This window comes from Alexandromys fortis, unplaced genomic scaffold (genome assembly GCF_014885135.2).
Source record: "Alexandromys fortis isolate MF-2015 unplaced genomic scaffold, M_Fortis_MF-2015_v1.1 scaffold_29, whole genome shotgun sequence".
NCBI lineage: Eukaryota > Metazoa > Chordata > Mammalia > Rodentia > Cricetidae > Alexandromys > Alexandromys fortis.
The window spans coordinates 6,419,669-6,433,670 of NW_026067891.1; the positions used below are offsets into that span (position 1 = coordinate 6,419,669).

A 14,002-nucleotide genomic window follows, 5' to 3' on the forward strand; every position below is an offset into this window, starting at 1 on the left:
CCCCCCCCCCCCCCCCCACCCGGCCCCTGCCCCACGGAGCTGTGTGCCCCTGACATTGTTTCACTGCCTGTGTATCCGAGCGACCTTCAGGCCTTGTTCCATCTGATTTATCCTGGACCCCAGCAGAGAGCCTGGTGTTGGAACGCATAAATGAGTGGGGAGGGAAGGACCAAAGTCCAGAGCCCGCCTCCACCCTCCTGCTCTTGAGTTGGCAGGTGTGCTTGTTCACAGTGGCCTGTGTCTGCCCAGGGTAGTGGGAGAGGTGGGCCACAGGTATGGGCTGCCTTATGTGTTCATGGGCATTGCTGGGCTTGGCTTGGGAAGTCGTTTCCTTGCCTTTGTGGATCAGTCACCCATACCTATCTGGTCTCATAAGCAGTGGCACCTGCCACTGAAGCCAAGGACTGGCCTCTGTGTACTGTTGTGCACACATATGTCTGCTTATCCACCTACTGCTCATCTAAGAAATACTGGCCAGTACCTGTGCTGGCCTCAGAACACCCTAATGAGTGCACACACACACTGTCCCCGCCCCCACCCTAGAACAGCAGTGTAGCAGTTTTGTGGGTGTTTGTTTGTTTTGTGGGACAGGGTGTCACTATGTTGCCCATTCTGACAGAGATCTTTCGATCTTCCTGCCTCCACTTCCTCAATGCTGGCATTGTAGGCCTTTGCCACCACACCTGGTCTGTGCAGTGCTGGGGATAGAACCCCGGGGCTTTGTGCATTCTAGGCAAGCACTCTACCAAAAGAACTCCATCTCCAGTCCCACAAGGGCAGTTCTGCCTATTCTTGGCCTTGCTAACTTGCTGGGTGTGTACCCCTGTCTGACTCCCTGCTGCCCACCCCTCCCAGGGATTTCGGTGGCCTTGCCCAGCCCTGTGTCCTTCCCTTCCAGCCTGGCAGGCGGTGTGGGGGCTGCTTGGCTGGCTTGCCTCTGGCTGAGGCCCAGGTGCAGGCTTGCTCATGGCCCCATACCCCCCCCCCCACCAAAAGCTGGGCAGACAGGAAAATACCAGACATAGTTGTGCAAAGGTGGCTGCAGGCGGGCAGGCAGCAGGAGGTGGGGGCCCGAGAAGGGGGCCCAGAGCCACCAGAACATTTGGAGGCTCCTTGACTGGACAGACCTTGCTGTCAGAGGGCCACATGCTTGCATGAGTGGATGTGGAAGTGGAGGCTGTTGCCGCAGGACAAGGAAGCCCCCCCCCCCAGGGCTGATGAAGGGTGCAGGGGGAGCAAACCTGTCAGCCTTTTGTTTCAGCTCTGGATGACCTTGGTAGATTCACTGTGTGGGTCACCCCCAGCCTGGGGGAGAAGTGAGAATCTCCAGGGCTCCTAGTTACTAGCATCTTCCATGTGCCAGGCACTGGGCCAAGGCTTGTCCCATAGAATGCCCTGTATATCTGGGATCGTTATTGTGGTGCTTGAGTTACCAATGAGGAAACTGTCCTGTGGAGGCTTAGAAGGTGACTGGGACCTGTCTGAGGCCACACAGCCAGAGGAGGCTACAACCAGATAGTAGGATGCTGGCTTTGCTCTGTGAACGTGCTATAGCCAAGTTCTCTGCAAACTGTGCTCGGACGCTGCTCAGACGGTCCCCAGTATCCTCTAGCAGAGAAGCGTTTGGATATGGATTGGTTGTCTGGGGACATCTGAGTTTCTGAGGTGGTATTTGTGGGCTAGGTGCCCCTCTTGGGACTTGGAGGGGGCAACACCTAACCATGGGTTTCCAGGGAAGGCAAACCCCAAACCCTTCCAGAAAGTGCAGTGGCTCTGGTCTCCTCCCTAAGCCTGGGGAGGCCTCTGACCACTGCATCCTCCTTGCAGGGCCACTTAGTGCTCAGTCAGGCTCCACAGGGAGGGCTTCCCCCGGTGCCCCCCCCAAACTCTGTGGTCACTCTACAGGACAGTAGAAGTCCAAGGCTCTCCAAGGGGTACAGGCCAGCCAAAGTTCTGGTCTGGAATGAGATTTTAATGTTTGTGGGTACATAGGGAGGGCCAGTCCTCCTGGGGGCTGTCCTTATAGACTTGAGACTTAAGCAGTGGTATTACTTAGGATGGGTTTAATAAGTACCTCTTGTGTGTATCCCACCTTAGGAAAGAGGAGGAGGGGGTCAGGGGACATGGCAGGAAGCAGAGGAACAGGGTTGGGGCTCCATGTGGTCTGACCAATGTTTGGAACCCTGCCTGCTGCCTGGTTGGGAAGGGGGCCCTGAAAGGTCCCGTCCCTGCCATTGCCTTCCAGCCTCCCTCACTGGGCGGCCAAGGAGGGTGGAGCTCTTGGCCAGAGTAGGGAGCACAGCCGGTTCCCAGGAATGTGGGGTTACGGGCAGTTTGCTTTGGCAGCATTGCTGCCTCAGCTCTCCCAGCCTTCTGGTGGCCCCCCGACCCTGTCGTCTCTTCCAGTGCCCCACCCACTGCCTGCCCGCTGCCTTTCCTGATTCTGCACCTAGCTCCAGAAGCCCTCTGGATTGGGAGGTGGTGACCAACCTAAGCAAGTCCAAGGACACAGGAGGGGTGATAAACCCTGTGACCCAGGGCAGGGCATCTGTAAAGTAGCATGAACTGTCACCTGCTGTAACAGATGCTGGCATGTTAGACCATCAGCCACTGGCTGGGGCAGTCACTGTGATAGGCACCATGGCTTTGGTCTTGGCCTTGCCACCCATGATTACAACCGGGGGCAGGTATATCCCCCAGTCTTCAGATTCCTAGTCTGTAAGAGTGGAGTACTAAAGTAAGGGTCCAAGTTACCAGACTCGGAGACACACACCAGGGCCTGTGTGTGTGTGTGTTTGCGCGCATGCGCGCGCATGTGCTAGTCCAGACTGACCTGGAACTTACTGTGAAGCTAGCCTTGATTTACTGATCTAACTGCCTCCATCTCACAAGTGCTAGTATTATAGGCATGTGTCACCATGACTGACTGTATCTTGGGCCCGTGGCAAGTTCTAGGCTGGGTTTGCTATAGCTCACCAAATGAGCAATTTCAAGACTACCCCTGGTGAAATGGTGTGTTCTTCATTAGTCACACTGCTGTGAGGTAGGTGGACAAGGATACAGACCCCACCTTGCTGAGGTCCTAGTCCTTTAATGTTTGCCAGGGACTAAAGAACTATCTAGCATAGGTAACCCTCCCTCTTTACACCTCCAGTCTCAAGGCCAACCAAATGCCCTCTCTCGGGCAAAGAAAGGACGTCATCCTGAGCAGGATTCCAGTCCCCTTCTATTAGCTTGGTGACTTTGAAGCTCGGTTTCCCCAAGAGGAAGGGATGGTGGCAGATAGGTCTATAGGGGGCCGGATGCCCTGCAGGAGCTGCAGCTGGGGGCCGTCTGCGCAGGGTCAGCAGCGGGCACACAATAGCAGTCATTGTCTTGGTATGGCTGGCGGGGGTGGAGTGGGGTGGGGTGGGGGCACCAGCCCACCCTCAGGGTGACCCCCCCCCTTGTGGGAGGGCTGTCCCCACCCCTGCTGCCCCGGTGGTCCCTGCTCAGCCAGCCCCCTCTCTCGCTTCCTCCCTCACTGCCGCTTCCTTCAGCTCCCTCTGTTCTAATTAGTTCCTTTTGCAGCTGGAGGATCCTCGTGGGGCCTGGGTCATGCGACCACCTCTTTGAGGGCTCCCTTTGCGGACCCATGCAGGTGGGCGTGTCACAGGGCGTACCCAGCCTACCCTGAGTGAGCTCTGTGAGGTGCAGCTAGCTCAGCGATTGCAGCTGCACAGTCAGAACAGGGTGTGAGGCACTCAGCCATCCCGACCAGTAGGGAAACTGAGGCCCTGTTGGTTTCCCCAGCAAGGTTGGGATAGTGATGGGCTGTGTGCTCACTGCCCCTTGACACTGCATCCGTGAACTGGAAAATAGGTGGGCCCCTACCCCTGCGAACCACTCATCTCCAGAACTCTAAGGGCAAGCAGCTGGGTTGTGGCTGGGGAGGCAGCTTCACCTTTTCTGGGTCCCCCCCCCACACTGTCCTTGTTCTAAGCATTTAAATCTGGCTCTGGAGGGGCTGAACCGCAGAGGCTGTTTGGAAGAGTGGGGGACCTGCCCCTCACTTGCACCTTCACCTAGCTCAGTAACAAAGAGCTAAAAAAGAGCGAAGCTGAGCTCAGACTGGCTGATGCTGGTTGGGAATGGGAACAGGGAGAGGTTGGCCAAGGTCAGAGCATGAGTGGGGTCATAGGCCGTCTACTCCCTGGGGGGCTATGGGTAGGGAAACTAGTGAGACTCCTTGGGGCGGCTCCTTCCTCCTTTCCCAGGAGGGGCTGCGGCGCCTGGGCTGGGTTCTGGCTTCCAAAAATGACCCCCTACCTCCCTTGGCAGAACCCAGGGACAGGAAGTGAAGGGGTGTCCCTGGAGACTGGGTCAGCTAATGGGGGGGCAGTGATTGGCGTCCCCTTTCCTGCAATGAGTGCTCCACCCAGGGAGGGCTCCTGCTGGGGCCTCTCCAGTCCTAGGTGAACACCGCACTGTTCCGTGGGGTCCCCAGAACCTGGTGACACACCAGTGGCTCCTCCTAGGCTCCCTCTGGCGGGAGGACAACATGGGACAGGAGCAGGTGCCAAAGGATACTGCTGGGTTGGCACTCTGACTACGAGTCAGCACTTGGGTTTTCTAGCTCAGGCGCCATGCCAGTGATCTTCTTTTTTCCACGGTGGGTATTGGGGGCAGGGAGGCCTGTGGCCTTGGGCCAGAAGAGGGACCAGGCCACCAGCCCTTCCTGGCTCCTGAATTCTTAATCAGCATAAATATTTACTTCCTTCCTCCCCTTCCAGGCTCCCAGCATAGAGCAGCTTCAGGGAGGTTGGACTGGGCCAGTGTCTAAAAATAAACAGGTAGAGAGACAGACAGACAGACATAATGGGCTGCAGGTCAAGCAGAGGGCAGCCTTTGCCTAGACAGGAATGGACAAGCAGGTCCAGGACCACCCATCACTGTCACCTACCCATCTACCTAAGAGGGTCACCAAGGTGTCAGTGGGGACAAATGCATCTGACAACTTCAGTGGGGACAAGTGTGGACCCAAATCTCAGTCAGGAGGGGCTTCCTGTGCTCCAGTAAAGCAGCCTTGTGTGCCCAGCTCCCATGGAGCCACTGTAGTGGGAGCTGGGGCTATGTCCTCACAAGCAGTATCTCAGGCCAAGGAAGGGAATGCCCTGAAGGGTGGAGCTTGTGGAAGGCGATGGGAAGCATGTGCAGGGCTGGGATGCAAGTGAGGACCAGGTGAAGCTGCCTTAGAGTCTTGGCTTGGAGAAGAGATGGTTGGGATACAGTGGCTGTCCGCTGCCTTGCTCACCCTGTAAGGGCACTTTTCTGGTTGCACATGGCTCCCACAAGCCCCCACTGATACACTCAATACACTGCTCCAAGTGTTTCCCAGGCAGTGGCTTTCCAGCCATGGCCACTTTTTTTTTTTTATTAAATACAGTGGTAGAATCCTATAGCGTGGTTGTTTAGTAAAAATATTCTCAAGGTGTGACAATCTGAAAGTGAACAAAGGTAGGGGAAACGAGGGGGTTTCTCATGGGCAGAGAGACTGCTGCTGGAAAAATTAAGTGAGTTTGGTGTTTTAGAGCTGGCCATGTTCTTAGGTCAGTGGAGCCTGTGAGTCCACCCATGGATATGAAGATTACAACAGTCAGAAATTGTACAAACTGGAGGAATATCACAGTATGGAGTTATAAGAATATTGTTACAGCTTTTTTTTTTTTTTTTTTTTAAATACTATCTGCTGTCCTTTCCTGGTCCTGACAGACTCTGCATGGCTGGCGTGGCCACAGCCCTCAGCCGCCCCCTGGTGGCTTGTGAAGGCCTAACCTCTGTCTTACCTGAAGGTTCAGTCCTTATCTTGGCCCACTCCCACGGCCAAGTTTTGCACAGCCTGCCTGGGACAGGCCCTCAGCCTGCTTCCCTTAGAGGTGACATAGTTCCCTGCCCTCAGCAGGCACTTCTGGCATAATGGGTGCTTCATTGGCTACTGAGGAATGCTACCTACATCTTGGAGGATGTTTGTTGCTCCCCAGCCTGCTTTTAGGTTTCTGAATTCAGACTGGCAGGCTTCCCAATCTATCAGCAGTGACAGCTGGGACTTAGCCAGTTAGTTCCTGGGAGATGTAGCTTCAAGTCTAGCTGTTCTGCCAGCTTGTGAGTTCTGTCACTGGGACCAGTATTCTCACTGTTAAATGGAGACCACAGACTTGGCCTATCCCAAAGGTCTATGGGGAGTGGCAGTGGAATCTTGCACTGTTTAGATGCTGACTCTCCATGATATGCGTGAGTCAGGCCATTCAGGATGTTGTCTCTACTCCTCTGCTGCTTCGAGTTTTACGGTATAGCTAAGGAGAAACCTAAGGTTACAGTGTCACCGCACAGCTTGTGTCCTTCCCCAGGTTCCTGCCTGAAGACCAGCTGGGTACCCTCTCTGACCCTCCACATCACCATGCACTCCTTGGACGAGCCGCTTGACCTAAAGCTGAGCATCACCAAGCTCCGGGCGGCGAGAGAGAAGCGGGAAAGGACACTGGGTGTGGTCCGGCATCATGCTTTGCATAGGGAGTTGGGCCTGGTGGACGATAGCCCCACGCCTGGCTCCCCAGGCTCCCCCCCACCAGGTACTGTGTCTCCATGCTTGTCCATTCATCCTATAAGTGGGTGAGACCTGCCCAGTTTACTCAGTGGACATGTAAAACTAGCTCCAACCAGGGCCTGTGGAAGGATCTGGAAAAGAGGCAGAGGGGGGCAAAGCAGCAGTAGTGGGCCCAAGATTGTCCCTAGACTCTGAGACTGTATGTCTGGTTGAACTAGGTGGTGACTGGGGACAGAGCCAGGCAGATGTGTCTTACAGATGCTTTGTGCCCCACCTACTGTGTGGTACTCACCTCGTCTGTCGTACCTTCACCTGGACTTGAGAACTAGTTTAACCACATGCTTGAGATAGAGGAGTCAGTGTACCCCAATTTTCCATTTTACAGAAAGGAACACTAAGGCAAAACATGACTGGGAGTGAGGTAGTCTTATGGTCTGGTTCCGATTATACTACTTATTCCATGTGTCAGATAAGTCTCATCTTTAAGATGGTACTTGAAATTTTAAATTTTCTGTCTTTTTGTTGTTGAGATGGTCTCGTGTATTCCAGGCTGGCAATGAACTCATTAGGTAGCCCAGGATGGCCTTGAATTCTTGATCCTTCTGCCCCAGCCTCCTGAGTGTTGTGATTACAGGTATGAGCCACGGTGCCAGCCACATTTGCTGTTTCTGGCAGCTAGCTCTCCTGGTGAAGGTCAGACAAGATGACAATAACTGTCCTGTCTGTTCCATGGATATCTGGGTTCCCAGAGTAGTCAAAGATGGTGGTAGGGATCCCAAAGTAGTGGGACTTGGTCCAACAGGACTCTAGCCAGCTTCCCTGAAACATGATCTTCTTCAGGCTTCCTGCTGAACCCCAAGTTCCCTGAGAAGGTAGATGGACGCTTTTCCACAGCCCCCCTGGTGGACCTCAGCTTATCACCACCGTCTGGACTGGACTCCCCAAATGGCAGCAGCTCCCTGTCCCCTGAGCGCCAGGGCAATGGCGACCTGCCGCCATTGCCTACTGCTGCGGTAAGGAGGTCGGAGATTCTAGAGAGACAGAGGCTCCCTGGGGCTCCTTGGCAAGTGCCACCAAATGGGTGGTTTATGAGAAAGGAATTCTCCCAGTTCTAGAAACTCCGAGTAAAGATAGTGATAAGACCATGCTCCTAGAAGGCCCCAGAAGCAGGCTCCTTCCTTGCTCTTAGGTTCTGGAAGCCCTAATGCTAGGCATTCACCCCCAGCTGGTAACGACATCTGTCGTGACCACATCTTCAGCTGGCCCCGTGTGTCTGTCTGTCCAGGCCTTCCTCTTTGTCAAAAAGACATAAGGTGTTGGATTTAGGGTCACCTTACTGTAGTAGGACGTCACCTTAACTAATCACTCCCCAAAAGACTATTTTCTTTCTTTCTTTTTTTTTTTTTTTTTTTCTTCGAGACAGGGTTTCTCTGTAACCTTGGAGCCTGTCCTGGAACTAGCTCTAGACCAGGCTGGCCTCCAACTCACAGAAATCCACCCTCCTCTGCCTCCGGAATGCTGGGATTAAAGGCGTGTGCCACCACTGCCTGGCTGAAAAGACTATTTTCAAACAAGGTTATCTACACACACAGGTGCCTTGGATTAGCACTCAGGGTGTCTTTTAGGTTGTTATCATCTTTCTTTTCTTTTCTTTCTTTCCCTTCCTTCCTTCCTTCCTTCCTTCCTTCCTTCCTTCCTTCCTTCCTTTCTTTCTTTCTTTCTTTCTTTCTTTCTCAACAAGGTGTCTCTGTCCTAGCTATCCTGGAACTAGCTCTTGTAGACCAGGCTAGTCTTGAACTCACAGAGATCTGCCTCCTGAATGCTAGGATTAAAGGCATGCGCCACCACCACCCCGCTTGTTTTTATTTTTATTTTATTTTTGAGACAGGGTCTCTACATAGCCCTGGCTGTCCTGTAACTCACTATGTAGACCAGGCTGTTCTTAAACTCACAAAGATCTGCCAGCCTCTGCCTCCCGAGTACTGGAATTAAAGGTGTCTTACAACTGGCTGCAGTGATATAAATTAACATTGTCCACAGGAGGGTAAAGTGATGAGTCTGGCCTAGAGGCAGTGGCGGCACACACTTAATCCCAGCACTCAGGAGGCAGAGGCAGGTGGATCTCTGGGTGACAGCCAGGACTACACAGAGAAACCCTGTCTTGAAAAACAAAACAAAAAAAGTGTGGGGGTGGGTCTGGGCCTGCCAGTGGGGTACACTAACAGGCTCTTATCCTTACTCCTTAGGATTTCCAACCACTTCGCTATTTGGATGGTGTCCCCAGTTCTTTCCAGTTCTTCTTGCCCCTGGGCTCTGGGGGAGCTCTGCACCTACCTGCTTCCTCCTTCCTCACGCCCCCCAAGGACAAGTGCCTCTCACCAGAGCTGCCCCTGGCAAAGCAGCTGGTGTGTCGATGGGCCAAGGTGAGTTGGGAGCTGGGAAGAGTGGTGAGGGCTGGGCCGGTACCCTACTTGGGATCAGAACCCTGCCTGCCTGGCCCTACAGTGTAACCAGCTCTTTGAGCTCCTCCAAGACCTGGTTGACCATGTCAATGACCACCATGTCAAGCCGGAACAGGATGCTCGGTACTGCTGCCATTGGGAGGGCTGTGCCCGCCACGGCCGTGGCTTCAATGCCAGGTGAGGGAGCCGGGTAAGGGCAGGAAGGGAGGGGCTGGGTGCCCATTGAGCTGAGTGTGCCTCTGGGCCCTCCCTGGAGCAGGTACAAGATGCTCATCCACATCCGGACTCATACCAATGAGAAGCCACACCGATGCCCCACCTGCAACAAGAGCTTCTCCCGCCTGGAGAACCTGAAGATCCACAACCGCTCCCACACAGGTAAGTTTCTCATGGAGGAGCTAGGGGATGCCAGGGAAAGACCAGAAAGAGGGACAAATTGCGTTGTTCATGTCCTGCTCCCCTTGTTTGAGACAGGGTCTCATGTAACCCAGGCTGGGTCTAACTGTGTACCAAGGGTGGCTATGGACTCCTAATCTTCCTGCATTCATCTCCCAAATGCTGGGGTTATGGGTGTGGTTTTCCTGTTACCTTGAAGGCCATTTGCTGGAGAAACCCTTACATGGATATGATCTTCTAACACCACCTTAGGACTGGCAGACTGGGTCTGCCTCTCTTCATTGTACCCTGAGCCCCATAGACCCACATACCTTATTTTAAGTTACTCAGTTAGTACACTGAAAAGAGCAAGCTGGGCATGGTAGCACAAGCCTTTAATCTCAGTGTTTAGGAGACAGAGTTCAAGGACTACCTGGTCTATGGAGCAAGTTCCAGGCCAGCAAGAATTATATAATGAAACCATTTCTCAAAAAAACAAAATAAACCAAAAGGAAATAGGTGAAATTAAATTAATTGTAATTATGTATCCTATGAAACCCAATATATAAAAACATGTCAGCAAACCTAGGCATGGTCATGAATGTCTGTATTATATTCCCAAATAATGAGGAGGTTGAAGGGGGGAGTTGAGTTTTTTTGTTTGGTTGGTTTTGGTTTTTCGATATAGGGTTTCTCTGTGTAGTCCTGGCTATCCTAGAACTCATTTACTGGAGTTCTGGGATCAAAGGCATGCCCCATTGCCCGGCAAGCTCAGGAGTTCAAGGCCATCTTAGCCAACACAGTAAGATCCCATTTCAAAAAATTAAAATGACCAAAACTAAACGGCAGAACACTGAAATCCTTCCTTTCATGCAAAGTCTCGAGATCTAGTGTGTCTTAGCCTCACAGCACATCTTCTGAGCCCAGCTTCATTCAAAGGCTGAGTGGCTACAGGTGGCTCCTGTCCTGGTTAGCATAGTGACTCAGTGATTCAAGCCAGATAAGGTGGTGCATGCCTTTAATCCCAGCACTTAGGAGGTAGACAGATCTCTGAGTTCAGCCTGGTCTGCAAAGCTTGTTCTAGAATAGCCAGGGCTACACAGAGAAACCCTGTCTCCAAAAACAAGACCAAACGACAGCAGAATTGTGAGCTGTTCTGTGCAAGGCCACATGAAAGGCCCAGGCAGCATTGTTAGTGCTCACCAAGGGCACACACTCCAAGGTCGGGTTCTGCCCAACAACAACCACAGCATCTATAGCAAAGGGATCTGAAGGGTGTATAGCAATTCTGGCTGCTGTCCTTAGCTGGGTCAGCCTCATGCCAGGTACAACGACTGTCTCCCAAATCAGAGTCAGGATGCTTCAGGAGCTCTGGGCCTGGGAGAGGCAAGGGGATAGGTGGCAAGATCTGGCAGAGTTGAGACCCCTCAATGCAGCCCACCCCTACAGGTGAGAAGCCCTACGTCTGCCCCTACGAGGGCTGCAACAAGCGTTACTCCAACTCGAGTGACCGATTCAAGCACACCCGTACCCACTACGTAGACAAGCCCTACTACTGCAAGATGCCTGGCTGCCACAAGCGCTACACGGACCCCAGCTCACTGCGCAAGCACATCAAAGCCCATGGCCACTTTGTGTCTCAGGAGCAGCAGGAGCTCCTACAGCTGCGCCCACCCCCGAAACCACCACTGCCCACTTCCGACAGTGGCTCCTATGTCAGTGGAGCTCAGATCATCATCCCCAACCCTGCTGCCCTTTTTGGAGGTCCCAGTCTACCTGGCCTGCCCTTACCCCTGGCCCCTGGTCCCCTTGACCTCAGTGCTCTGGCCTGTGGCAATGGTGGGGGTGGGGGCATGGGCCCTGGGCTGCCAGGCTCTGTTCTGCCCCTCAATCTGGCCAAGAACCCGCTGTTGCCCTCACCCTTTGGGGCTGGTGGACTAGGCCTACCTGTGGTCTCTCTCCTGGGTGGTTCTGCTGGTAGCAAGGCTGAGGGGGACAAAGGTCGTGGGTCACTGCCTGCCAGGGTCCTGGGCCTAGAGGACCATAAGCCTCCCTTGGAAAGGACGGAGCGCAGCCGCTCCCGGCCAAGCCCTGATGGACTCCCCTTGCTACCGGGAACTGTACTGGACCTGTCCACAGGCAACTCAGCAGCCAGCAGTCCAGAGGCGCTAACTCCTGGCTGGGTGGTCATCCCTCCAGGGTCTGTGCTGCTCAAACCAGCTGTGGTAAACTGAACCTGGGCTACCCATCTACCAGCTGTGACAGCCCAGCTACCTACTGTGGGCTCATCCCCTGACGAACAGAAACTATTCTGCGAAATAGCAATAATATCCTACTGTTTCAGGGGCCCAAGTGTCTGCTTCCTGGGAAGCTGCAGCCCCAGACAAACTGGGTAGCAAGGATGGTGCTAGCTAGGTCTTTGGTGGCTCCAGAGTGCCGACTTGGCTTGGACCTGTTGTCCAAGGAGGCCATGTATTGGATGCTAAGGCCTCACTTGCCTCCATTCCCTAGCACATCATTTGGGGGAGGCCTTCCTCTGCCTGTCCTCCAAGGACCCCTAGTCCTGCCTCTTGCTCTGGTACATTCCTCTCTGTGAGCAGTCTGGGCAGGTTGTTATTTCTCCCTGCCTTACCTACTTGTCAACTGAGAAGCCCTCAGTGATCATAAACCCATGCTTGGGAATTCCTTAGACTCCTTTCTCTCTGGCACAGCCCCGGAGGGAGAGCAAGACAGACACAGGCCAAGCTACAGGAAAAAGCTGCCTTTTCCTACCTACTGCTATGACAAGGTGTTTCCCTGCTTACTTAGCAGAGAAGCCTGCTGCCAGTGCCCCCTTCTGCCTGCATCAGTCAGCACTGCCAAAGGGTTGGCAACACTTTCTAAAGAAGGGGTAGCTAAGCACTCGCCTTTCCCTCGGGAGTGTACAGGCAAGTTCAAAGGATCATGGCACTGGTCCAGGCCAGCTTGGGTTGGCCTGGCAGGGTTATCCTGCAGAATCCTGGCTATCCTGCAGTGTCTACACCAGTGGATACCAGGCTTGGGAAGCAGCTACAGGTTTGGGGGTTACAAGTCATGGAATGCAGGAAGAACTGATTCATCAGACTGGAGCTTTCTAGAAACCACGAACTGAAGCCCATGGGTGTGAGGGAGGCTAGGTAGCCAAGAACAGCTCTTGGAGGACCAACTGCCTGCTAGCTTGAGCGTGGACTGGACATGTGACAAGGTTGCTTTCTTTGACTTTCCAGTTGAGTCCTTTTCTTGGTGGTGCCTCTTTTGCCCACAAGCTCTACCCAAGCCAGCTCCCCCAGGGCTTCTACTATTCAGAATAAGGTCTAGCACTGATGTAGGGCTAGAAAGCCAAGGACATTGGAGGACTGTAGTCTACAGCTCCAGAATGTGCCAGCTTGGGCCTCTTGCTGCCCCCTGTACTATGATGCAGAGTGGCTAAGCTCTTCTTCCCATCTGTACAACAAAAGAGTTGCTGGGATGGTAGGGTCCTCAGTAGCTCTGTGGTTCCTCTGAGCAGCTTGCCTGTTTTTTCCCAGACTGCCCTTCTGTTTCAGAAGGGTCACCCTGACCTGACTTACCCGACTGCTGGGCTTAGGACCCCAGCCCTGATAGGGCTCGGCTGTGCTGGCTCTACCCCTTGAAGGGGCTGTGAGCAAGTTAAGGAGCTGGTCTCCTGTCTTCGGGTCTACCCATGATCCAAGCAGCCTCTTGGCTCCATTAGGGCCCCTAGGCCTTTCTTAGGTCCCTGGCTGAGAACTGGGTTTGAGATTCAAGCCTGAGAGCAGAGGAACAGGGCACTGGAAGGTGACATTAGCTCAGCATGTGATTCCGTGATAGACCAGGCTTGGAAGGCCGGTGTACTTGTCAGTCTGTTGTTGCACATTCCAGGACATCAGTATTTTAACAGGTTCTAAGTGCCTTTCTATTGTAGCTTATGTTTTTCCTCCTTTTGGCTCCATTGCTGTTAGCATAGAGTTTTAAAAAAAATAAGCTAATGACTATAACAATTTATTTCCTCCATGTGAGAGGAAGTTTATAAAGAAACAATAAAAGTGAGTTGCAAAGATGGTTTCTGCATCTTAGATGTGCCAGGAGCTGGGTCACTTGCTCTGTTCCTCGTCTGGAGCTTTCCCCTCAACCTGCCACTCTAAGGAAGAGATCAGAAGGCCCACCCACTGGGGACTACAAAGGGAAGACCTGGAAGGATAGGTAGTAAGGAACAATAAGATAGAGATTATCCTCAACTACAAGGCCCAGGCCTTGGTCCAAGCAAGAGGCTGGCCAAAGCCGCTTCCTGCTACACATGAACATTCTGACCAAGTCACTGAAAGCAGTATGCAACTCCAGCTGGAGTTCTGAGGCTAGGGGTTCTTTATCTTGAGGGAAGGCATGGGCAGACCCTTGGTCTCCTCAGGACTGTGTGGTAGAAGACACAGGAGGGAACAAAGCCTCTGACAGATCCTGGCCAGGCTTCTAAAGTGGGTATGTGGCTGTTTACCAACATCCCACCCACCAGGCTGTCAAAGCTGCTGCTGCCCCCTGACTCTTTTCACAGCCACAAATAGGAAGTGAG

At 53.3% G+C, this 14,002-nt stretch overlaps 2 protein-coding genes across 7 annotated transcripts in view; one reads left to right on the plus strand and one right to left on the minus strand.

The window, feature by feature from the left end:
- Nucleotides 1-13,496, plus strand: part of Glis2 (GLIS family zinc finger 2) — a 21,170-nt gene extending 7,674 nt beyond the window's left edge. For 2 of the 4 annotated variants that reach the window (XM_050129751.1, XM_050129682.1), the window contains 6 exons: nt 6,387-6,608; nt 7,424-7,596; nt 8,830-9,006; nt 9,089-9,222; nt 9,302-9,423; nt 10,870-13,496. In XM_050129751.1, coding sequence (XP_049985708.1) covers nt 6,437-6,608; nt 7,424-7,596; nt 8,830-9,006; nt 9,089-9,222; nt 9,302-9,423; nt 10,870-11,654 — 1,563 coding nt within the window. In that variant the 5' untranslated portion in view covers nt 6,387-6,436 and the 3' untranslated portion in view covers nt 11,655-13,496. Of the gene's footprint in view, nt 1-3,413; nt 6,609-7,423; nt 7,597-8,829; nt 9,007-9,088; nt 9,223-9,301; nt 9,424-10,869 lie in introns of those variants that run through there. The other 2 variants (XM_050129532.1, XM_050129602.1) reach the window with 2 other exon arrangements.
- Nucleotides 1-14,002, minus strand: part of Pam16 (presequence translocase associated motor 16) — a 28,587-nt gene that overhangs the window by 10,534 nt on the left and 4,051 nt on the right. The window contains exons 5-6 of one of the 3 annotated variants that reach the window (XM_050131375.1): nt 11,368-11,406; nt 9,451-10,797 (exon numbers count right to left, since the gene is read on the minus strand). The exons of 1 other annotated variant lie outside the window; for it this stretch is intronic. In XM_050131375.1, coding sequence (XP_049987332.1) covers nt 10,783-10,797; nt 11,368-11,406 — 54 coding nt within the window. In that variant the 3' untranslated portion in view covers nt 9,451-10,782. Of the gene's footprint in view, nt 1-9,450; nt 10,798-11,367; nt 11,407-14,002 lie in introns of those variants that run through there. One more of the 3 variants, XM_050131453.1, reaches the window with a different exon arrangement.